Source organism: Aedes albopictus, chromosome 1, assembly GCF_035046485.1.
Source record: "Aedes albopictus strain Foshan chromosome 1, AalbF5, whole genome shotgun sequence".
Lineage (NCBI taxonomy): Eukaryota > Metazoa > Arthropoda > Insecta > Diptera > Culicidae > Aedes > Aedes albopictus.
The window spans coordinates 178,822,285-178,848,086 of NC_085136.1; the positions used below are offsets into that span (position 1 = coordinate 178,822,285).

At 44.8% G+C, this 25,802-nt stretch overlaps 1 protein-coding gene and 1 pseudogene across 1 annotated transcript in view; both read left to right on the forward strand.

The window, feature by feature from the left end:
* LOC109416314 (scoloptoxin SSD20) overlaps window positions 1–25,802 on the forward strand; it is a 295,456-nt gene that overhangs the window by 17,046 nt on the left and 252,608 nt on the right. Inside the window, exon 4 of the mRNA XM_062845904.1 lies at window positions 8,420–8,465. Coding sequence (XP_062701888.1) covers window positions 8,420–8,465 — 46 coding nt within the window. The remainder of the gene's footprint in view (window positions 1–8,419; window positions 8,466–25,802) is intronic.
* On the forward strand, window positions 284–5,819 carry LOC115257088 (heat shock protein 83-like; annotated as a pseudogene).

The window sequence follows — 25,802 nt, forward strand, 5'->3', positions numbered from 1 at the left end:
ATCCACGTAATACCCCTAAATGTATACCTTGTATATTGTATGGAGGATAACTAATCGTACCAAACAAAAAAATAATTTACTGTTTGCTGCTTATACTCCTCAATATACACAATCTGCGTATATTCTTGGGGGATGGCTTGGGAAAATAACTAATCGTACTAAAAAAATAGTACAACATTCGTGGAGGATGGAACTTGAAGGATAACAAAAATTCGCTGTGTTGGCCGAAGACTACTCACACACGCATTGACCGGACACTCACCAACACGATCCAAGTGTGCACTTTACAACGAATTCAGCAAAAAAAAAATTGAAAATGACGTATAATCAATGGTGCAGCATTGATCATACGTCGTTTTCAAAATTTATTATTGAATTATGGCTTTGCCAATGAAACGAAACATGCAAGCAAGCGCGGCTTGGGAAAACCACTGCTTTAGCAAAACGTATTCGCACCTCTAAAACAAAATCACTGGAATTGGGGAAGAAAACACGAGGAGAAGCCCGGACGCGTGAAACTGACGACTGTCTCGCGTGGTAGCTCGACAACGAATGACTGGGTCAAATATTAGTCCAAAGCGTAACCAATGCTCAAACATCTTGTTTTGAGCGCATTTAGTTCACCACTGGACTATCGCACGAGTTTTCAAGTGTGCGAAAACGTAAATAAAAGTGTGCGACTGCCACAAATCAACTCGGTGTATACAGAGCACTTATTCAGCATAAATCGAAGAAATAGTGCACCGAAGACATCAACTGGATTTGATGCAATCGCGCACTGTTATTAACGTTTTCGCACTTATAAAGACTAAGTGCGCAGTCCAGTGGTGAACTAAATGCACAATAACTCGATCGATTTTTTATTAATGCAAACTGATGTTGTTTCTTGAGTTCTTTTCCTTGTCAAACATTTGACCCTGTGTACGTCTGGCCTGAGATTTAACCTGAGGACGTGCGCCGTTGTAAAAGTACAACATCACCCAAAAAAAAACAACTTCGCTAGCCGTATTAAGCGCGAGTGCGGTGCAGTTAGGCTCAAACAGGCGCTTGTCCTGAAAGATTAAGTATGAGTGGATTTTACTGAGTGTCCCAGCGGGTGGTATGGTCAGAGCTGCCACATTAGGGTTTTATTTTTAAACCGAAAGACAATGGAAGAAGTTTATTAATTAAAAAAAAATTGTAACTATTTTTTAACACCTATGTGCCTGTGCCTCATTTTGCTCCCAATCTCAAAACTTCAAAAATCTGATTCTCAGCCGTTTCTCAACAAAAATTAATGAAATTTTGACAGTTGATCACAAAATCCTTCTAGTTTACGTAACCGAGATCATGGTTCCGGATTTTTCCGTTGTTCTGGATTTATGGCCGAGGGTACTGGGGTAACCTCCTTATCAAATAGAGGTGCAACCTATAATTTGCCTTCGAAAACTAGCTTGCGGCATATCAAACTTCATGGTTTTGCAAAACAAGAGTATTGGACTTTGTTTCTAGAGGTTTCGGATATACTGGCCAATTCTCCGGATGTTCCGGACCCAGGTGCCCCCAGGGAAGTGGCCATTTACTTATTGGTTCTGAAACCAAGCTTGCGACATATCAAACTTCATGATTTTGCAAAACAAGAGTATTGGACCATGTTTACAGAAATTTCGGATTAACTGGCCACTTCTCCGGATGTTCCGGAATCTTGGTGCCCCCAGGGAATTGGCCACTTTCTGACCGGTTCTGAAACCTAGCTTGCGACATATCAAACTTCATGGTTTTGCAAAACAAGAGTATTGGACTATGTTTCTAGAGGTCTCGGATTCACTGACCAATTCTCCGGATGTTCTGGAACCAGGTGCCCCCAGGGAAGTGGCCACTTACTGATCGGTTCTGAAACCAAGCTTGCGACATTTCAAACTTCATGATTTTGCAAAACAAGAGTATTGGACCATGTTTCTAGAAATTTCGGATATACTGGCCACTTCGCCGGATGTTCCGGAAACCTGGTGCCCCCAGGGAAGTGGCTACTTTCTGACCGGTTCTGAAATCTAGCTTGCGGCATATCAAACTTCATGATTTTGCCAAACAAGAGTATTGGACCATGTTTACAGAAATTTCGGATTAACTGGCCACTTCTCCGGATGTTCCGGAATCTTGGTGCCCCCAGGGAATTGGCCACTTTCTGACCGGTTCTGAAACCTAGCTTGCGATATATCAAACTTCATGGTTTTGCAAAACAAGAGTATTGGACTATGTTTCTAGAGGTTTCGGATTCACTGGCCAATTCTCCGGATGTTCCGGAACCAGGTGCCCCCAGGGAAGTGGCCACTTACAGATCGGTTCTGAAACCAAGCTTGCGACATATCAAACTTCATGATTTTGCAAAACAAGAGTACTGGACCATGTTTCTAGAAATTTCGGATATACTGGCCACTTCGCCGGATGTTCCGGAAACCTGGTGCCCCCAGAGAAGTGGCCACTTTCTGCTTGGCTCTGAAATCTAGCTTGTGACATATCAAACTTTGATATTTTGCAAAACAAGAGTATTGGGCCATGTCTCTTAAGATTTCGGATACAATGGCCACTTCTCCGGATGTTCCGGAAACCTGGAGCCCCAGGGATGTGGCCACTTTCTGACCGGTTCTGAAACCCAGCTTGCGACATATCAAACTTCATGATTTTGTAAAACAAGAGTATTGGACCATGTTTCTAGAGACTTCGGACACACTCTCCACTTCTCCGGATGTTCCGAATATTGGTGCCCCCAGTGAAGTGGCCACTTTCTGATCGGTTCTGAAACCTAGCTTGCGTCATATCATACTTCATGATTTTGCAAAACAAGAGAATTGGACCATGTTTCTGGAGATTTCGGGTACACCGGCCACTTCTCCAGATGTTCCGGACCCTGGTGCCCCCAGGGAAGAGGCCACTTTATGATCGGTTCTGAAACCTAGCTTGCGACATATCAAATTTTAGGATTTTTCAAAACAAGAGTATTGGACCATGTTTCCAGAAATTTCGGATACAGTGACCACTTCTCAGGATGTTCCGGAAACCTGGTGCCCCTAGGGATGTGGCCACTTTCTGACCGGTTCTGAAACCTAGCTTGCGACACATCAAACTTTATGATTTTGCAAATCAAGAGTATTGGGCCATGTTTTGCAAAATCATGCAGCTTGATATGTCGCAAGCTAGGTTTCAGAACCGGTAAGAAGGTGGCCACTTCCCTGGGGGTATCAGGTTTCCGGAACATCTGGAGAAGTGGCCAGTATATCCGAAATTTCTGGAAACATGGTCCAATACTCTTGTTTTGCAAAATCATAAAGTTTGATATGTCGCAAGCTAGGTATCAGAACCGGTCAGTAAGCAGCCACATCTCTGGGAGCACCAGGTTCCGGAACATCCGGAGAAGTGGCCAGTACATCCAAAATCTCTAGAAAAATGGCCCAATGCTCTTGATTTGCAAAATTATAAAGTTTGATGTGTCGTAAGCTAGGTTTCAGAACCGGTCAGAAAGTGGTCATCTCCCTAGAGGCACCAGGTTTCCGGAACATCCGGAGAAATTTCTGGCAACGTGGTCCAATACTTTTATACTGAAAAGTCATAAAATTTGATATGTCGCAAGCTAGGTTTCAAAACCGGTCAGAAAGTGGCCACTTCACTGGGGGCACCAGGTTTCCGGAACATCCGGAGAAGTGGTCACTGTATCCGAAATTTCTGGAAACATGGCCCAATACTCTTGTTTTGCAAAATCATGAAATTTGATATGTCGCAAGCTAGGTTTCAGAACCGGCAGTAAGTGGCCACTTCTCTGGGGGCACCTGGGTCCGGAACATCAGGAGAAGTGGCCAATGTATCCGAAATCTCCAGAAACATGGTTCAATACTCTTGTTTTACAAAATCATGAAGTTCGATATGTCGCAAGCTAGTATTCAGAACCGGTCAGAAAGTGGCCACTTCTCTGGGGGTACCAGGTTTCCGGAACATCCGGAAAAGTGGTCAGTATATCCGAAATTTATGGAAACATGATCCAATACCCTTGTTTTGCAAAATCATAAAGTTTGATATGTCGCAAGCTGGGTTTCAGAACCGGTCAGTAAGTGGCCACTTCCCTGGGGGCACCTGGTTCCGGAACATCCGGAGAAGTGGCCAGTGTATCTGAAATCTCTAGAAACATGGTCCAATACTCTTTGTGGTAGTCGAGTTGATCTGGGATGATCACAGCAACCGGAGAGTAGAAGAGACTGATGGAGTGTGTGGATTACAGTCATCGATAGACAGCAAATACGTTCACCAGTGATGCTGCCTTAGTATAAATTAGAATGGATTAATCAGTTCCTAACTAAATTATATCAATAAATACCACATAATGGCGATGAAAATCAGACTCACGTGTGCACGGGCCGATGGAGTAAGTATTTTGCTTAAAAAAAAACATCTCGCCTCGAAAGAGGGGGATGCCTGACGGTGGATGCAAATCTACTGGTTCAGGCAAAAATATCTCGCCTCGAAAGAGGGAGATGCCTTTGCGGTGGATGAAAATCTAACCGGTGCGGGCAAGAATACTTCGCCTTGAAAAAGGGAGGTGCCTTTGCGGTGGATGAAAATCCGCCGGTGCGGGCGAAAATACTTCGCCTTGAAAAAGGGAAGTGCCTTTGCGGTGGATGCAAATCTAATCGGTGCGGGCAAGAATATCTAGTCATGATAAAAGGAGGTGACTTGGGGCGGATGAAATTCCGGCCAGCATACATGGTAGCGGATAATACCGACTACACCATAGCGTAACAATACAAGCGATTTACTTAATAAAAATGATTGGTGTAGGTACAAGCTGGGCAATGCAGACATCAAGAGTTAGGCCGCATCTGTGGCCGATAAAGTAGTGATATTGACTGCTCCGGAATTGCGGCGAATAACTCTGAAGAAATTCAATGTAAAACTAGTCGATTTTAAAAAATTCGTAAATTTGCATTTGTCCATTCAAGGATTAGAAAACATGCAGGTGGTAATCTGGTGAGCAGAATCAAGGGAAAGTCTGCGGATAACCAGATCGGTAACTGGACCCATGAACGGATGGTCACTGATCATTGAATGTGGTGAATGTGGAAACGTTTGCCTGCCTTGAGCCATGTCATTGAAAGATTGAAAAGAGTTGAAAATTTAATGACAACTACAAAATCGAGTCTGGTAAATTCATTGAGAAGAATATGGTTCATATAAAGAGGATTCGTGCCTTAGATCGTAATAATGAAATCGGTGATGTTTTGAGGGATCGGTTGTACCGGATCTTGTCCAAGGCCGATCTGGTCAGCAACCTGCGAAGGATCGAATACGGAAAAAGCCGGAGACGTCAGCATGATCGTTCTGTTCTGGTCTGGCTTCCTACTCGTCCATGCTGGACGTCCAACAGCAACGACTATAAACAGTACGTGTGGGAATCATCCGCTGGAGGTAGCTTCACCGTCCGTCAGAACACCGGAGAACCCCTCGGCCGTGGTACATACCAAGATCGCCCTCCACATCAATGAATATCAGCTGGAATACATGGAGGAGAGCAAGATCAAGACGTGGATGAACACTCGCAGTTCATTGGATACCTAATCAAAATTCCGGTAGAAAAGGAACGCAAGAAGGAGGTAAGTGACGATGAAGCGGAAGAAATGGACGAGAAAAAGCAGGAAGAAGGCAAGAAGAAGAAGAAGGCCGTCAACGTTTAGTGTACCAAACTCTTGTCGTCGCCTTCAAGGTAAAGTGTACCTAACTCTTGTCATCGCCTGACACGTCCATCGTGGCAGCAATATTACATCATTCATTCTACTGGAGACACAGAGTCCTTTGTTTTTGGGAAAAAAGGAGATGTGGTAGTCGAGTTGATCTGGGATGATCACAGCAACCGGAGAGTAGAAGAGACTGATGGAGTGTGTGGATTACAGTCATCGATAGACAGCAAATACGTTCACCAGTGATGCTGCCTTAGTATAAATTAGAATGGATTAATCAGTTCCTAACTAAATTATATCAATAAATACCACACTCTTCTTTTGCAAAATCATAAAGTTCGATATGTCGCAAGCTGGGTTTCAGAACCGATCAGAAAGTGGCCACTTCTCTGGGGGCACCAAAATTCGGAACATCCGGAGAAGTGGCCAGTATATCCGAAATTTCTGTACACATGATCCAATACTCTTGTTTTGCAAAATCATAAACTTTGATATGTCGCAAGCTGGGTTTCAGAACCGGTCAGTAAGTGGCCACTTCCCTAGGGGCACCTGGGTCCGGAACATCCGGAGAAGTGGCCAGTGTATCTGAAATCTCTAGAAACATGGTCCATTACTCTTCTTTTGCAAAACCATAAAGTTTGATATGTCGCAAGCTGGGTTTCAGAACCGGTCAGAAAGTGGCCACTTCCCTGGGGGCACCAGGATCCGGAACATCCGGAGAAGTGGCCAGTATATCCGAAATTTATATAAACATGATCCAATACTCTTGTTTTGCAAAATCATAAAGTTGGATATGTCGCAAGCTGGGTTTCAGAACCGGTCAGTAAGTGGCCACTTCCCTGGGGGCACCAGGGTCCGGAACATCCGGAGAAGTGGCCAGTGCATCCGAAATCTCTAGAAATATGGTCCAATACTCTTGTTTTGCAAAATCATGAAGTTTGATATGCCGCAAGCTAGTTTTCGAAGACAAATTATGGGTTGCACCTTTATCTGGTAAAGAGGTTTCCCCAGTACCCCCGGCCATAAATCCGGAACAACGGAAAAATCCGGAACCATGATACCGGTTACATAGACTAGAAGGATTTTGTGATCAACTGTCAAAATTTCATTAACTTTCGTTGAGAAACGGCTGAGAATCAGATTTTTTAAGTTTTGAAATTGGGTGCAAAATGAGGCACAGGCACATAGGTGTTAAGCTTACAGTTCTAGTTAACTAGTTTAAGATAGTAAAATAAATGAAGGGGGGCAACTTTTTTCGGGTTACGTACAAAAGGCTGAAACACGAAAGGCTGAAATAACAAAAGGCTGAATTACGAAAGGCTGAATCACAAAAGGCTGAAAATGTCAAAAGGCTGAAATAACATAAGGCTGAAATAATGATTCGACTAGTTTTCAAACGGCGAGCCTAAAGGCAGTCATACGAGCCTAAAGGCAACACTAACATCACAGACAGACATAACACTCTAATTATTCATATCGTACACTGATATAATGATCTTTATAAAAATTTGCTAGTTGGCCGACCCCTCAGCCCTGACACTTACATTGGTTTTGCTTGAGTTTTACATTTGACGCACACTACCTCTCATTGGTTGATTGTTCATTGGACGAACATGCTTCCGTTACTATGTTCGAAATCGGAAAGCGTTAGGACTGTTTTTCCGCGCTAAAGTATGCATTATTGATCGCCTACATAACTATGACAGTATTTCTCCAAAGAATAGCATATATTTAAAAGAAGGAAAAATCTCTGATCACATTGTTGGCAGCTGTAATGGCAACCAATCTCCATAACAGCATGACTCGAAAGAATAGCTCATGCTCAAAGAAGGAAAAATCTCCAATTGAAATACCATCAGTCATTTTTTGTGTTAGTTGGTATGCACTCTTCACTAAGCACATTCTATGACAAGGACTCATATATGTAGCCGATCTGGTTAGCGAACGAGTAGTCATGCTGAGGGTGATGGGTTCGATTCTCCCTCGGGCCAGAAACTTTTTGTAATGGAAAATTCCTTGACATCCGCGGGCATAAAGTATCTTCCTGTCTGTCACACGATATATGTACCAATGCAAAGTGGTCATTGGCAGAGAAGGCTCTCAATTAATAACTGTTGAAATGCGTATATAAGCTGAAAGCAGGCTTTGTCTCAGTTGGGACGTTACGCCAGAAAAAAAAGAACAAGAAGTACTTACTCATTTCCTGCATTTTTACAATTTCAGCCTTTTGTGCATTCAGCCTTTTGAAATTCAGCCTTATGTTACTTTCAGCCTTTTGTGCATTCAGCCTTTTGAAATTCAGCCTTTTGTTAGCATCCCCTTTTTTCCGTGTACGAAATACAGATAATGTGGCAGCTCTGGGTATGGCTCAAGGTTTTTTTAGGATTGTAAATATTTGATGTTTCTCCAGAAAACTGTACTACTTCTTCTTCTTCTTCTTTTTATGGTTCTGAGTCCCCACTGGGCCTTGGCCTGCCTCGCTTCAACTTAGTGTTCTTTAAGCACTTCCACAGTTATTAATTGAAGGGCTTGCTTTGCCTGCCATTGCATGAATTTGTATATTGTGAGGCAAAGCACAGTGATTCCCTATGAAAATTTTCTCGACCGGAAGGGGAATCGAACCCGCCGTCTCCATATTGACGATCCATAGCCTTAACCACTAGGCTAACTGGAGACCCAACAGAAAACTGTACTAATACGTTTTATATTTATTTTAGGTCCCAATGGAGATGCTGTTTCTGTAACGAGTTCGATCAACTTTTAGTAAGTATCACAGTCTATCATTTTTTTACTCCCCGTCACGGCTTTATCTCTCCATTTACTTTGTCCTCATGGAAATTTCCTCTGAAGGCGAATCTGGAACGCAGTGAAAGAACAGTGTACACGGAAAATCGTGGACTATAAGACCTGAAGTAGGGTTAACCCTTCCGTTACCAACCCCGCACCCCCCCACCCCTAATGAAAGTGCGAAAAAATACTGTTTTCGTTATAACTTTTTTGTTTTTCAATGTTTTTCGACCAAATTTTGACACAATAAGCGGATATCTTTCTAATTTAAGGATTTGCTAGGGATTGTTGGAATGGCCACCTGGTTCCGGAGTTATTCCGGAATCAAAATGGGTCATTCGATTTGGCCATTTTGGAAAAAGTTAATTTTCCTTATGAGAGCCGTTCAGTTTTCAGACCTAAGTGCACTAGAATGATAGAAAAATATGTCTAGAAGTCCATCCCGGTCACTACGTGCCTTGGAACCTGTTTTACGAATGTTCCGGGGAACCGGTTCCGGGGTCAATTTTTGAATTTGATTCAATACCATCATGCGACACCTCAAAATTCGTGGTTTTTCAAGATGGATTATTCTGTGCTGTTTTGGCGTTGTCTGAAATACTGTTGGCCATTCTGGAACCGGTATTCGGATTACCCGGGAATCGGTTCCGGTGGTTCCGGGGTCCAATTTTCGAAATTAAACCAACACCATCATGCGACATATCAAACTTCATGATTTTGAAAATTATGGCATTTTATTATAATGTCTGGCCACTTAGGATACATTTGGCCATTATGGAATCGGTATACAGATTTTCCGGAATCCAGTTCCGGGGCCAAGTTTTGAAAATGGTTCAATACCGTCATGCGGCATCTCAAACATCGTGATTTTCAAAATACATCATTCCGGGCTAATATAGCGTTATCTGAAATACTGTCGGCCATTTATGAACCGTTATTCGGATTTCCCGGGAATCGGTTCCGGTGGTTCCGGGGTAAATTTTTCGAAGATGAACACCAGGAATTTCTTCCAGAAATTCCTCTGGAAATTCCTCTAGGAATTCCTCTGAAAATTCTTCTAGGAATTCCTCCGAAAATTTCTCCAGGAATTCCTCCAGCAACTCATACGGAAATTCCTCCAGGAATTCATACGGAAATTCCTCCAGGAATTCCTCCGGAAATTCCTCCAGGAATTCCTCCGGAAATTCCTCCAGGAATTCCTCCGGAAATTCCTCCAGGAATTCCTCCGGAAATTCCTCCAGGAATTCCTCCGGAAATTCCTCCAGGAATTCCTCCGGAAATTCCTCCAGGAATTCCTGCGGAAATTCCTCCTGGAACTCCTGCGGAAATTCCTCCAGGAATTCCTGCGGAAATTCCTCTGGAAATTCCTGCGGAAATTCCTCTGGAAATTCCTCCAGGAAATCCTCCGGAAATTCCTCCTGGAAATCCTCCGGAAGGAATTCCTGGAGGAATTTCCGGAGGAATTCCTGGAGGAATTTCCGGAGGAATTCCTGGAGGAGTTTCCGGAGGAATTCCTGGAGGAATTTCCGGAGGAATTCCTGGAGGAATTCCTGGAGGAATTTCCGGAGGAATTCCTGGAGGAATTTCCGGAGGAATTCCTGGAGGAATTTCCGGAGGAATTCCTGGAGGAATTTCCGGAAGAATTCCTGGAGGAATTTCCGGAGGAATTCCTGGAGGAATTTCCGGAGGAATTCCTGGAGGAATTTCCGGAGGAATTCCTGGAGGAATTTCCGGAGGAATTCCTGGAGGAATTTCCGGAGGAATTCCTGGAGGAATTTCCGGAGGAATTCCTGGAGGAATTTCCGGAGGAATTCCTGGAGGAATTTCCGGAGGAATTCCTGGAGGAATATCCGGAGGAATTCCTGGAGGAATTTCCGGAGGAATTCCTGGAGGAATTCCTGGAGGAATTTCCGGAGGAATTCCTGGAGGAATTTCCGGAGGAATTCCTGGGGGAATTTCCGGAGGAATTCCTGGGGGAATTTCCGGAGGAATTCCTGGGGGAATTTCCGGAGGAATTCCTGGGGGAATTTCCGGAGGAATTCCTGGGGGAATTTCCGGAGGAATTCCTGGGGGAATTTCCGGAGGAATTCCTGGGGGAATTTCCGGAGGAATTCCTGGGGGAATTTCCGGAGGAATTCCTGGGGGAATTTCCGGAGGAATTCCTGGAGGAATTTCCGGAGGAATTCCTGGAGGAATTTCCGGAGGAATTCCTGGAGGAATTTCCGGAGGAATTCCTGGAGGAATTTCCGGAGGAATTCCTGGAGGAATTTCCGGAGGAATTCCTGGAGGAATTTCCGGAGGAATTCCTGGAGGAATTTCCGGAGGAATTCCTGGAGGAATTTCCGGAGCAATTCCTGGAGGAGTTTCCGGAGGAATTCCTGGAGGAATTTCCGGAGGAATTCCTGGAGGAATTTCCGGAGGAATTCCTGGAGGAATTTCCGGAGGAATTCCTGGAGGAATTTCCGGAGGAATTCCTGGAGGAATTTCCGGAGGAATTCCTGGAGGAATTTCCGGAGGAATTCCTGGAGGAATTTCCGGAGGAATTCCTGGAGGAATTTCCGGAGGAATTCCTGGAGGAATTTCCGGAGGAATTCCTGGAGGAATTTCCGGAGGAATTCCTGGAGGAATTTCCGGAGGAATTCCTGGAGGAATTTCCGGAGGAATTCCTGGAGGAATTTCCGGAGGAATTCCTGGAGGAATTTCCGGAGGAATTCCTGGAGGAATTTCCGGAGGGATTCCTGGAGGAATTTCCGGAGGAATTCCTGGAGGAATTTTCGGAGGAATTCCTGGAGGAATTTCCGAAGGAATTGCTGGAGGAATTCCTAGAGAAATTTCCGGAGGAATTTCCAGAGGTGTTCATCTTCGAAAAATTTACCCCGGAACCACCGGAACCGATTCCCGGGAAATCCGAATACCGGTTGTAAAATGGCCAACAGTATTTCAGATAACGATATATTAGCCCGGAATGATGTATTTTGAAAATCACAATGTTTGAGATGCCGCATGACGGTATTGAACCATTTTCAAAACTTGGCCCCGGAACTGGATTCCGGAAAATCTGTATACCGATTCCATAATAGCCAAATGTATCCTAAGTGGCCAATCATTATGATAAAATGCCATAATTTTCAAAATCATGAAGTTTGATATGTCGCATGATGGAGTTTGTTTATTTTCGAAAATTGGACCCCGGAACCACCGGAACCGATTCCCGGGAAATCCGAATACCGGTTCCAGAATGGCCAACAGTATTTCAGACAACGCCAAAACAGCACAGAATGATCCATCTTGAAAAACCGCGAATTTTGAGGTGTCGCATGATGGTATTGAATCAAATTCAAAAATTGACCCCGGAACCGGTTCCCCGGAACATCCTTAAAACAGGTTCCAAGGCACGTAGTGACCGGGATGGACTTCTAGACATATTTTTCTATCATTCTAGTGCACTTAGGTCTGAAAACTGAACGGCTCTCACGAGGAAAATTTACCTTTTCCAAAATGGCCAAATCGAATGACCCATTTTGATTCCGGAATAACTCCGGAACCAGGTGGCCATTCCAACAATCCCTAGCAAATCCTTAAATAAGAAGGATATTTGCTTATTGTGTCAAAATTTGGTCAAAAAATATTGAAAAACAAAAAAGTTATAACGAAAACAGTATTTTTTCGCACTCTCGTTAGGGGGGGTTGGTAACGGAAGGGTTAAATAAATGACAAAGAAAGAATTCAAGATAAAATGCGAATTACTTAAAAGGTGGCCCATCTTGCCTGCACTTTTTTACGGCGTTAAATCTGTCACTTTTTAAAACTGCTTGTTTAACATTATATGTTGTATTTAATGAACTTTTTATCGACTTTTAGCATAGCTAACTAGCGTATTAAAGGGTAGAGGACAAATACAAACTAATACGATTTGTATTTACAAAGTTATGATGATCCATCCTTAGGTGATCCATCTTGCCCCGCCCCACCCTACTATTGCCGAGGGAAATTGAAGTTTTTGTCATTTGAACATATTGAGTTATTTCTATAGCATTTTCTTATTTAATCAAATAGAGGCATATCGGGAATCTATGGACATTTATGATTTCAACAAATATACAACCGTCTCAAAATCTCAAACTAGTTTGATAATCAAGCCCATCAATAGAATGGTTTCAAATTTATCGCAAATATGCTCACCAATCCAATCAATATCAATATGCTTATGTTCAATATCAATAGCTAAAAAGGTTAACATTTTTGTTTTGATTTTTTTTTTTTTTTATCTGTATTTACGAGATTTTTAGCCCTAGGCTAGTTCATCTCGTTTTGTTTTGATGACGTAGACGGGATTTATTCTCGTATTGCGACGGTTGAAGCAGACTAGATCTAAAATGCTTCGTCGATACTGTAGACGTCGGTGCTCTGTGAACAAGCACCCACACTTAGAATAGATTACAGTATAGTGGTTTCGCAGCGCGGCGTCACGAACATTAATGCAAATCTACTGGTTGAAAATATGCCCATTTGATTTTGCCGGGAACAGCTAATTTTTGTTTACTATTTTCAACCAGTAACTCAAGTAGTGTTCGTGTAATGCCACGTGTACGTACACGTAACACCACTAAAAGCAGAAACCACTATTCGGTGAAAAAAAATCACCGAAACTGGTCTGTAAACAAGCAAACTACAGTATTACGGCGAAATCGATGAAATTACAGGTGAAAATCGGTGAAATCCAAGAAATGACCGAAGAACCGATGAAATCAGATAAATTTACAGGAGATCTGCGAATATTATACCAAACAGATCGGTGATGGGACTATTTTACCGTACTACTGTGAAATGCGTTTGACAGCCACGCCGGCAGCTTTGAGTATCAGTTCTGTTAGAATTTGCGCATCATCTCCAAGCAAGACTGTCTTGTACAGTGGCAGTCTTGATGGTTAAAAAGGAACCGGAACAGCAAAGTTTAACAGAGGAACGAATTTATTTTTAGAACTAGCTTGAGTGGTGCCTTGAACAGGAATGAAAAAACTAGCTCCGTTGTTTATTTAATAAAACTTAGGTTGCTAAGGAAACCTTCGGTTTCCAAGGAGGTAGTCAGTACACTGCGATACCGATTTACTCCAACACCCCCCTGAATCGGTTAGTCCTAGGAGGGTCCTCAGTTCGCGGAAACGTCCAGGTTCCAGGGGTTTGGTGAACGCGTCCGCAATCTGGTTTGCTGTGCCGATTGCTTCGATTTGAAGTCGCCCTTGTGCCACATGGTCGCGAAGGAAATGGTGCTTCACATCGATGTGCTTCACACGCTTGATTTCGGTGTTTGTGGTCATCGCTATGCACCTACGGTTGTCTTCGAACAATGTGAATGCCGTGCCCGGTCGTACTTGCTCCAGGTCCTCGATAATTCCGTGCAGCCACAACCCTTCGGAGGCCGTGGTACTTAAAGTTGCATACTCAGCTTCGCACGATGACAGTGCCACGGTTTGTTGCTTGCGGCTGGCCCAGGACACGGTGTTCCCAAAGACTTTGAAGATGAAGCCGCTAATGGATTTCCTATCCTCAGCATCCGATGCCCAGTCGGCGTCTGCGTACCCGACCAGTGCCTCAGCGTCGTCGTTTTTCTTGTAGTGGAGCTTCAGGTTCTTCGTACCTTTTATGTAACGAACCACTCTCTTCAACGCTTGCCAATGCGCTTCACCAGGTTGAACTTGGAAAAGCCCCAGGTATCCAACCGCGTAGCAAATGTCGGGTCGGACACACAACATCGTGTACATGAGGCTGCCCAGCAATTGACAGTACGGATGCGACACAGGATTCGCAGCTCGAGGTGGCAGGAAACAGCCCTTCTCCATTGGGGTCTTGACGTGGTTGCAGTCCTGCATCGAAAACTTCATCAGCACACGATCCACAGCAGCTTCTTGCGTGAGGTACATGCATCCGGTGGCGCGATCGTATCGGATCTTCATTCCGAGGAAATGATTAACGACGCCACAATCCGTCATCCGAAGCTTTTTGGAAAGAGCACGCTTGATCTCCTTTACCAGGTCCAGCCGATCGCCAGCGATGAGCAAATCGTCTAAGGGCCAATTTCTTCACCTCGGCTTAACCGGTAAGCCAGGCTTACCCATACAGTTAAACCTGGCTTAACGCTTAAGCTAGGGTGAAGAAATCGCCCCTAAGTAGATTATGATGTATACCCCCCCTCGATTGACGATCCTGGTATACAAGCAGTAGTCGTGCCGGGAACGGGTACATCTCGTCTCGCTACGCCGGCAACAAACGTGAAACGCGATCGTGGTCTCTTTTTGACGTGTTTTTCCGTAGAAATAGTAGACGTTTCGTATTTATTTCGCTGTGATCGTTTTCGTTAGTATAAACCGCTTTTCATAATTGTGAAAACTAACTCTGTGATCTGCTGGCGCTTGAAATTAATCGTGGTTTAAAGTGTGGAATTCCTGATCATCACGCACTGTTTACAATGGAGTGCAACAAATGCCATTCTTTAATAGATGCTACATGCGAACCGTTCGTTGTGTGTGAAGGAGATTGTAGCAAAAGCTACCATGCTAATTGTGTTGGACTGCTGGAATCGCACACAGTGAGCCTAGCAGCAAAGAATATGCTTTGGATGTGTGATGATTGCTTAGATGCCTTCTACAAAAAAGATGTACTTCATCGTTGAATACGCCGCTCAATGATACCTCCACGATAATTGAATCTGAGCTTACGAACATCAAATCTCGTATTGAATTTATCGTAGATAAGCTGTCGAGCGCTACACTGCAACCATTGCCACAGGTGCCCATGCAATCCTTAAGTACGCTTTCGTCAACTAAACTGCAAGTCGATTCTGGTCCTGCGAGCGAATATGACAACGAACCCCAAATGAGCAGTTGTTCAACAATGTCGAATTTGCAACAGAAAGACACATTTTCGCTTTTTCTGTCCAATATTCATAGCTACGCCAATATCAGCGATGTTGAATGTATGGTCCGTAAATCGATCGGGATAGAAGACGAAGAAGAAATAAAGGTCTCAAAACTAGTACCTAGTTGGAAGGATGTTAGCCAGCTCGAATACGTATCTTTTAAAATTGTTTTAAATGTTAGATGGAAAAAGGCGGCTTTAAGTCTCTCTACGTGGCCAACTGGAATTAAATTCAGAGAATTTGTTTGTTTGAGTAGAACGATTTGAAGTCCAAATGTAATTCTTTAAAATGAATAAGAGTATAGACATGTTTAATGTAATTGTGTAATTTGTTACGATTTTGTGGAAATGGCTTTGATTTTGTTTATACAAGTGTTTAATGGAAATTTGTCTGTAGTTGGGTAACTTGTTGTACTTTGTTTTGATGATCAATGTAAATTTTGATGAAAGTTGTTCTCAAGAATATTAATGTTGTTGCTTGACTGATATGAAAAAAAATCAATGGTAATATGTTGTATTTAGTGTGCTCTCTGTATCTATATATGAAGTAGATTAAAACATTCAATAGAATAAGATATCTAAGTTAAGCCAAAGTCTGTACAACCTAGTGTTGAAGATGAAATCAATAAATAAATAAATGAATAAATAAAGCCGAAATCCAGAAGAAGGTCTTTCAGCATGTTGTTTCAACAGCGTTGGCTTTGCTTGAGTCCATACAGCGATTGCTCCAGCTTGCAGACGAGGTTCGGAGGTGCCTTTACTCCTTCTGGTGTGGCCATGTAGACGTCTTCTTCCAGCTCGCCGTACAGGAATGCAGTTTTCACGTCGAGTTGGTGAACGTGCATCCTTCGGTGGGTTGCTACAGCAAGAACGGTTCGAATCGTGGCCAACTTCGCTACGGGGGAGTATGTTTCGTTGTAGTCGATGCCAGGCTTCTGCTGGAATCCCTTCGCTACCAACCGTGCCTTGTAACGGGCCGGTTCGCCATGCTTGTCCGGCTTGATTCGGAAGACCCATTTCGACTTGAGCGGAACCACGCCAGCAGGACATCTCACCAATCGCCAAACATGGTTGTCCGCTAGCGACTGCAGCTGCTCACCAACCGCTTGTTGCCAAAAGGTTTCATCGGCTCGTCCAGCAATCTCCTTGTACATCTCAGGAACATCGAAAATTGAGCTCTCGGCCTCATCTCGTCCTATGTAATCGTCAAACGGCACATCGGAAACGTTTTGGGTTGCATCTGCAGAATGGGATTGCGCGGCAGTGAAAATTTTTCCAACTAGAAATTCTTTCAACTTACCGGGGAGCCTGCTCTCCCGTTCGTTGCGCCACGGGGTTTCCATTTCGAGGTTCGAACCACGGTCTGGTTGCGAAGGGAGCGCTCCGGTTCCGTCAACATCGTGGTAGTCAACCTCGCCTTCCTCATCGTCAGTCAAGATGTCGTCATGTTGAGCCACCAGCGGTTCATCGGGTTGAACGTCATGAGGTTGCACGTCTTCCTCATCTTGATTCTCGAACTCGTACGGAGTAACAACCAAAGGCGTTTCGTCACGGATTTCGGTTGCAAACGGAAAACTGCTCTCATCGCACTTGGCATCTCTGGCTAGGAATAACTGCTTCTTTTCTTTATCCCACAGGCGGTAGGCGTTCGGCGCGTAGCCGATCATCACAGCAGGCCTGCTTTTCGGATCCAGTTTCCTCCTCTGAGCCGTTGGTACCCACGCAAGTGCTTTACAGCCGAACACACGTAATTTGCTCACATCCGGCTTGTGGCCAGTCCACATTTCCGCAGGAGTCTTCCATCCAGATATCGCGGTGGTTGGACTTCTGTTCGTCAAGTACACCGCCGCTAGAACCGCTTCGTTCCACAAATTTTTCGGAACTTGGGCTTCAATCAGCATCGCACGCACCCTTTCGACGATTGTACGATTGAACCGTTCGGACACTTCGTTCTGCTGTGGTGTGTATGCTGCGGTTGGCTCGACTTGGATCCCCTTGGAAACGTATCAATCTCGCTGGTTGTTGGAGCAATACTCGCGCCCTTGGTCGACAGTCAGCTTCGAAATCGAATGCCCGAGAGCGGCGCTGGCCATGGCCTCGTACTCTCGGAACTTCTTGAACACCTCGGACTTCTTCCTGATAGGATATGCTACTGTGAAGTGCGTGTAATCATCAATAAAGGTGACGAAGTACCGAGAACCATCCCAAGCTGCTGGTGTGATTGGACCGCACACATCGGAGTGCACTCGTTCTAGAGGTTTTACAGCACGGACTCTAGTACCCGTGAATGGTTCTCGGCACTGCTTTCCGAGAACACAAACCAAAATCCAATTTACCTGGTTCCTCGGGAATACCTGTTACCATGTCATGCTTCACGAGTGCCTGCAGCTTTTTGTTCCCCAGATGGGCAAGCCGACGATGCCACAGGTTACCGGTCACTGCTCCACACATGTTGGCCGCCACCGTATCGACCCGAAGATCGAGCTCGTAGAAGTCGCCCCGCGTGGGACATCTCGCAATCAGATCACGACCGTGCTTCATAATCGCTTCCTTTATCGTGAATGTGACGTCCAGGTCCGCTTTTGCCATCTTCTTCACAGATAGCAGATTCGCTCGAAGATTTGGTACGAAGAGGACATCCTTCAGGCTGACAGTGTTACCTTCCTTGTTGACGCCCTTAATCGTGCCTCGGTGCCAGGAAATCAGGGATTGATCATCCTTCGCCACGTTGATGACGACAGGTTGCTTCAGCTTGGTGAGGTCGGCGAATCAGTGCTTCACATTCACAAGGTGGTCCGAGGCTCCGGAGTCCAGCTTGAAGGAAACCACTTCCTCGTCCTGCGTTTGGGAGCCCTTTCCGGTCATGAAAGCCACCACCTTACCTTCAGAAGCAGCGTTAGCTTCAGCGCGTCCATCCGTCTTCAACTTCACACGACAGTCCTTGGCTTTGTGCCCCTTCTTCTGGCAGCGGTTGCACTTTCCGGTGAACTTACCAGGTTTCTGCTTCGATCCTTGGAATGCTGCTGGTTTTTCATGGCAGGAATCTGCTACTCGGTCAGTTTTCTTGAGCTCCTCGGCAAGAAGGCGCTCGCGAACCACATCCAGCTACAGATTTTCCTCGCCGAGATTTTCCAGCGCCGTAACTAGTGGGTCGAATGATTCGGGAAGGGTGGCAAACAGCTGGGACACAATATCATTTTCTTCAAGCTTCGCTCCGGCCAGCTTCAACTGCCGGATCAGCTCTTCGAACGTTTTCAGGTGGTCTTTCACGGACGAACCTTCCACCATACGCAGCTTCGCAAGTTGCTTCCTGACGAACGTCTGCGACGAGACGGACTTCTTGGCATATACGGTTTCCAGGCTTCTCCAAATTTCCTTGGACGTCTCCTTGTCCCGCACCAGATCCAGCAGATCGTCATCAATGAATGAGACCAGCAGGTACGCCGCCTTACCGTCATCTTCCTGGAACTTCGTGAGCTCGTCCGCTTCCACCGGAGATCGTTCTTGATGACATCCAACAGCTTCACAGACTTCAAATATTTCTCCACTCGAAAACGCCAGTTGTCGAAACCGGTGCCCGAGAACAGCGGGATCCCGTGGACCGAATTCTTGCGTGAATCGCCCATAACCTCTTGATGGTTAGAAAGGAACCGGAACAGCAAAGTTTAACAAAGGAACGAATTTATTTTTACAACTAGCTTGAGTGGTGTCTTGAACAGGAATGAAAAAACTAGCTCCGTTGTTTATTTAATAAAACTTAGGTTGCTAAGGAAACCTTCGGTTTCCAAGGAGGTAGTCAGTACACTGCGATACTGATTTACTCCAACAGGCAGCAAGTGTGGTTCCTGATCAGAAGGTCATGTAGTCAATCCCATGATCGACCTCTTTATGAAAAAAGAGGTTTTTCGTGCTCGCATAAAATCGCCTTCAATTTGTAAAAAAAATACCGTACAGTCGGTAATATTTACGGATCATTTGTAAAATTTACCGTACGTTCAGTGATATTGACAGTGCATTCGTAAACAAACATACCGAACGTTCTACGATTTTTACGGTAAATTTGTAAAAAGCACCGAACGTTCCGCTAGTTTTGACAGATGCATTTTCCTGAGATTCACAGTACGTTCGGTGATTTGAAAAATCACCAAACTTTTTACCGTACGTTCTGCTGTTGAGATTACGGTAAAATTTTACCGTAATCCTTTATTTTTTCTATGTTTGCCTGTTTAACCGAGCAAGTAACAATTATTGACTTTATAGTCGCTTACTGTATAAACGATACACCCGACGAACACAGAGAAATTTGCGCAGAAACCCCAAGTTCTGGAAATTCGTCAACTCGAAACGGAAAGAAGAAGGTTTACCTGTAGAGATGTTTTTAAGAAGTGACGTTGACAGCTCGGCGAGAGAAAAGTGTAATCTTTTTGCAAACCATTTCAAAAGCGCGTTCAACACCTTTGCCTCTGCTTCTGCCCAAATCGAACGTGCATGTAGAAGCACGCCGAACAATGTTTGTCACTAGCGTGCAACGGGGGTGGGGTTATGGGGGGCACTTGCCCCCCCCCCTCAATAAAAAAAAAATCTCATGCACCATATTGAAAGTAAATTGCATTGCCGGGGCCCGTGGCGTAGTTGGTCACACGTTCGCTTTATATGCGGATGGTCATGGGTTGGATTGACGAAATAAAGAAATTCATAAAGAAATTCAATTCCCAGCCCCGGAACTTGCAATTTTTCGTCAGTTGCTTTTCCCCCGAGAGCAACTGACACCGACCCTCTTATGACCCCCATGGCTCAAACGAACCCGGATACCTGGACATCGCGAACTACTACTCATAATGGACCCCCAATCGGACTGGAAAGGAACAACGGCCATCCATCCTTGTGCTCATCGTTCTACTAGGTATAAAGTAAGAAAAGTGAAAGCAGCAGAAAGGCAACCAATTCGATAAAGTAGAATTGAATCTAGGCGCTGTACAAAATGTAAGTGCAGCTGTCAATTGAAATTGCTCACGTAGTGCCCCAGTGAACAATAGAGCTGTAAATTAGGTTAAATGATTAAGAATATAAATATAAGTTCTCAGCATTTAATTCACATTTGAATTTTACAGGCTTAATTTTGGCATATCGTACACCAAATTGTATTCCATGCAAGGATGGCATGCTCCTCAGTGTGAGTGCAAGTGTGCGCGGTTTTAATATGAAAATGAGCTGCACTGTGCACATTTTCAGTGCGGCATGCCATACCTGATTCAATGTACCTGATCCATTTGCATTACATGCACCATTTTGACATTTTGTATTTCAAAACTGTATTCCATGTACTTGAACCATGGTGACTTTGGCACCACATTGAGTTCTAAGCACCATTTTTGCAATTTGTGCACCTAGCCATACAAAATAACGACTATCACTAAATAACGGTGACGACTAATACAGTACACTAACATCATGCATCTTATTCAAAGCTTTCAATGCACCATCATGGTGTCCAAAGAATCATCTAAGTATCCACGCATTATGCTGATCGTATACAATGTCTTTTAATCAAATGGATATATCTAATACCGTCAAGGTACCAGTCACCGTGGATCTCAGAGGATTCGGGGCGAATGAGGGCTGTAATTTGACACCAATCTTATATACATTGTTGGTGCCGCTGTTAATTGCCATAATGAAGGTTAAAATGAAAGAAATATTCACAAAAGTAGTTTTTTCACAAAACTTGGTGATATAGGTAAATCCAACGGAAGCTAACGATCCCTCCGCATCTGGTGGCAGGAATGAGAACCCTTTGAAAAACGTGGCTCCTCCAAAATTTCACATGGCGCAGCATAGGCAAAGTGCACTTTTTTCACTTTTTCATATCGAATTCCGCATCGTAGAGAAACAAACGAGCACTTTTTGGAAAGAAAATTAAATTCTCTTTCAGGTGCGCTAAGATCCGGTAGGTACTTACGAACAATTTGTGTTCGTATGAGCAAAACAACCCAGCCGAGGGAATTTTCATCTTTTATATTCATTTCAAGTAATAATTTGCAAGATTTAAGTAGAAATACTAATTTTCAATTTTTTCTACTTATATGGGACAATATGAAGCACGGTGAATGGAGACCATCGATTTTTAGGGTACCTATTTACCATGCCCTTTTGTTTCAATTAAAAAGTACGAGTAAAGGTACTTTCTTGTTATACCTGCTTCGGCAATGCAAAATACGTACCTGATATGTGAATTTAATTGCTTCATGGTGGAATAAAAACGTTACTACATTTGATTCACCTTAGCGCAGTTTTCGTTTTTTGATTATGAATGCAGTGAATGAGCTTCATGTAAACACATTTTAGTGTCAAAATGATACTTTAAAAAGTTTGTAATGAGCGTTTTGACATGGTAACAATTCATTAATGTTGTATTGGCGAAATTGAAGGGAAATTGTCATACCATTTAGCTGTAATATGGAAATAATGAAAAAATATTCGAAGGCACACGGTGAATGGAGCCCCCACGGTAGAGTTACCATATTGTTCACACATAAAAAGAGTACATTTGGAAGTTCCGATAAAAGAGTACAAAAGAGTACATTTTTCCTTACAGAAAAAAAAAACTTGTTCTAGTCAGTCAGCTATCTTTTTTTATTAAAATCTGTTTTCTTGTTAGGAAGGAACGCAACTTTATAACAGTAAACCTGGCACAAACTACTTATTATACTTATCACTACTTCTAATACTGTCCAGCAACGATTTATCGTTCTGTATCTCCTCGTAAAACTTAACGCAATCCATTCGGTAGTTAAATTTCACCATGATCAATGATTCGACCGATTTTGGCAGCAATCGGTTCCGATCATCTGACCAAAAATTGTTCATGAGGCTGAACAAACGCTCTACGTTGGCGTTTTGGCTGGGAATAGCAAAGAAGTATTCAGCAATCTTCCGAAGCTCAGAACTCGCACTGCGAACGACGCTTTGAAAATAACCCGTCCATTTAAGAGCTGAATGCAGTTTCTTGAACGCTTCATCGTCGCTTTTCGATTTCAAAAACGCCGACAGATTCGACAGTTGATCAAACAGTAAAATTTCGTTAACTTTAACGCCTCTCTCATCTAGGAATTCCAAAGAGCCAACGACGTCATCCCATTGTGGCAGTTTGTCTAAGACCATCCATCGAAAAACTTTCAGTTCATTGAAGTGATTCGTCCATTTGTCAAGATACTCCATGCAGTTCTTGTAAACTTGCAAAAAAGATTTCCTCATTTTGTCTTCCAGATTAGTGTTGAGGCTGTCCCGCAGTATCTTCTTCACTTGCAGAGGCAGGAACTTTTGAGAAAGTCTTTCGGACAGTTGTTTGCGGACGTTTTCAATAACACAAATAGATTCAATCAAACTGTTGTCAGCAGCCTCTATCTGCTCGATGTTATTATGGAACATTGACATTCCTTAACCAACCACAGGTATTGGGGCAGCAGGGATGGATGTCCTGGGGCCTGACGCACCCCCCGCTTGCTAGTCAGCCGCGTAGTTGCCGGCTAAGAATAGGACTACTAACCCCAATTCAAGGTGTCAAGCGACAGAGGTAGCTGAACAGCAGCTTGGCAAAATTATCGACTTTGCGACAACTAAGTCGAATAAAAGCAAGGACCTGAAAACGGCCTTACTTCGGCTTAGAGCGTCTGTCGATGAGGCCAAGCAGGAGCACGCGATCGCGTTGCTGGCTGCGGCAGCGGCGGAACCCGCAAAGGAGAAAGCGTCTAAGTTTACACAAACGGAGGCCTTCTCCTTCGCGGGTAGTCCGAAGAGAGTGGAAGCGAATGCTCGTGACAAACGTGACAAGCATTCGCAGAAGCGGGCGAGGCAGCCGTCAGGTGAAGAGCTGTCTGGCGGCGCCCGCAAGGCCAGGCGTATAATAACCCCGAAAGCCGGTGGTAATGCCGGAAAGTCGGACCCCAGCCAGGGTTCCCGGAAAGCTGGGAAGGGTGGGCCTGAAAAGGCCGGCCCGTCCCGGAATGATGGGAACAAGGGGTTGCGACCAATGGTGGGCCCTCAGCAGCCACAGAGCAGGGCGATCCAAGGAGAGGACCCTCCTTGGACAAAGGTAGAGCGGAAGAGGAAGAAGAAGGTGAATCCGCAGGCAGAAGTGCAGGACGCCAAGCCAAAGCGTAGGAAGGCAGGTGCCAGGCGCGAGAAAGGCGACGCTATCGTCATCAAGACCGAACAGTCTAAGTACTCGGACGTCTTGAAGACGATGCGAAGCGACACCAAGCTTGAGGGTCTTGGAGCCGACGTACGCAGTATTAGACGTACTCGTACGGGCGAGATGATCCTGGAGCTGAAGCGCCAGAAGGAACACAAGGGCGCCGCCTACAAGAGGCTGGCAGAAGAGGTCCTTGGTGAGGGTGTGCAGGTGAGGGCTCTGACACATGAGGCGACTCTGAAGGTCAAAGACATTGACGAGATCACCGAAGTGGAAGAGCTCGTCACGGCACTGCGGCAACAGTGCGATGTGCAGGTGGCCGCCGCAGCCGTTAAGCTACGGAGAGGGCCAGCAGGGACACAGATAGCCTTGGTTCAGCTACCTGTGGCGGATGTTAAAAAGTCCGTTAAAGTAGGAAGTATAAAGGTGGGCTGGTGTGTATGTCACCTAACATTCCACGAGCCACCAGAGGCTTGCTTCAGGTGTCTGGAACCAGGACACAAGTCGTGGGACTGCAAAGGCCCCGACAGGCGCAAACTGTGTAGGCGATACGGCGCTGAAGGTCATAAGGCCCAAAGCTGCATGATCTGTACCGGGAAAACCTCGAAAAACAGACATACGATGGGTGGTCCAGGGTGCCCGGCCTTTAAGAAAGCCGCAGTGAACAACAAATCACAGTGCAGGTAACGCAGCTGAACCTGAACCACTGTGATGCGGCTCAGCAACTGCTTTGTCAGGTGGTTTCTGAGTGGGAGACGGATATCGCCATCATTTCGGACCCATACCGAGTACCCGCCGGCAACGGCAACTGGGCCTCGGATGGGACCAGGAAAATGGCGGCGATATGGACGACGGGTAATTACCCCGTGCAGAAATTGGTGTCTACTACCTACGAGGGCTTCGTGGTCGCCAAAGTAAACGGGGTCTTCTTCTGTACCAAGAGTACCTATAGTCGAAACGGAGCGGAGTCAATTATTGACGTGACCTTTTGTAGTCCTGGCTTAACAAGTAGTTCGAACTGGAGAGTAAATGATGGGTACACTCACAGCGACCACCTGGCGGTTCGCTACAGTATCGACTACAACAACAGCAGACAGCGGATAGAAGAAGAGACGGCTAGGCCAAGGCCAAGCCCTCGTAGGTGGAAGACATCATACTTCGACGAAGAGGTATTTAGTGAAGCGCTCCGCCGTGAGCGAAACTTACTAGGTTTAGACGGCGACGAGCTGGTAGCGGTGCTCTCACGTGCGTGTGATGCGACCATGCCTAGGCGAGTCCACCCTAGAAATGGGAGGCCACCGGCTTACTGGTGGACCGACGCGATTGCGGACCTGCGCCGCGCCTGCCTACGAGCTAGGCGGCGGATGCAGCGAGCACGATCAGAGGAAGAGCGAAACGAACGGCGGGTGGTGTTCGCCGCTGCAAAAGCCGCGCTCAAGACCGAGATAAGAGCAAGCAAAAAGGCCTGCTTTGAGGGTCTCTGTCAGAGTGCCAATACGAACCCGTGGGGTGACGCCTACAGGATCGTTATGGCCAAGACGAGTGGTGTGATGACTCCTACAGAGCAATCTCCAGAGATGTTGGAGGGGATCATTGGAGGGCTTTTCCCGCGTCATGATCCTAGTCCTTGGCCTCCTTTCGTAGGACAGCCGGGGACTGGGGCAGGCGATGAGGAAAGGGTCACCGATGTGGAACTTGCGGGGATAGCTAAGTCCCTTAGCGTAGGTAAGGCCCCAGGTCCGGACGGAGTTCCGAACCCTGCCTTAAAAGTAGTGTTGGGGGCATCACCATTGAACGGACGATCTACACATTTTAAAAGCAGCATTTCTGTAGTGCAGCTTCAAAGCTGTAATATTTATTTAATTATTTACAAACAAACAATAACAATAACATATTCAAACTTACATTAAGTGTATAATTCCGCAATTTACAACGGCTAAACCTTCCAACCTTCATAACAGTTTATACGTTTTCTACTGCCTCTAATTCGTTCATACAGTGTTGCCAGTTTCACCAAATTCACCACAACAATCTCCCACCCGTAAAACTGGTAACATAATGAATCGAAAGCCTAAACCTATCTTATTCGACGCATAGCGAAGCAAATTCAATTTATATATATATATATATATATATATATATATATATATATATCCTGACCACGATCCTGACAAATAAAAATGTTTGATACAAAAAAAACTATAACT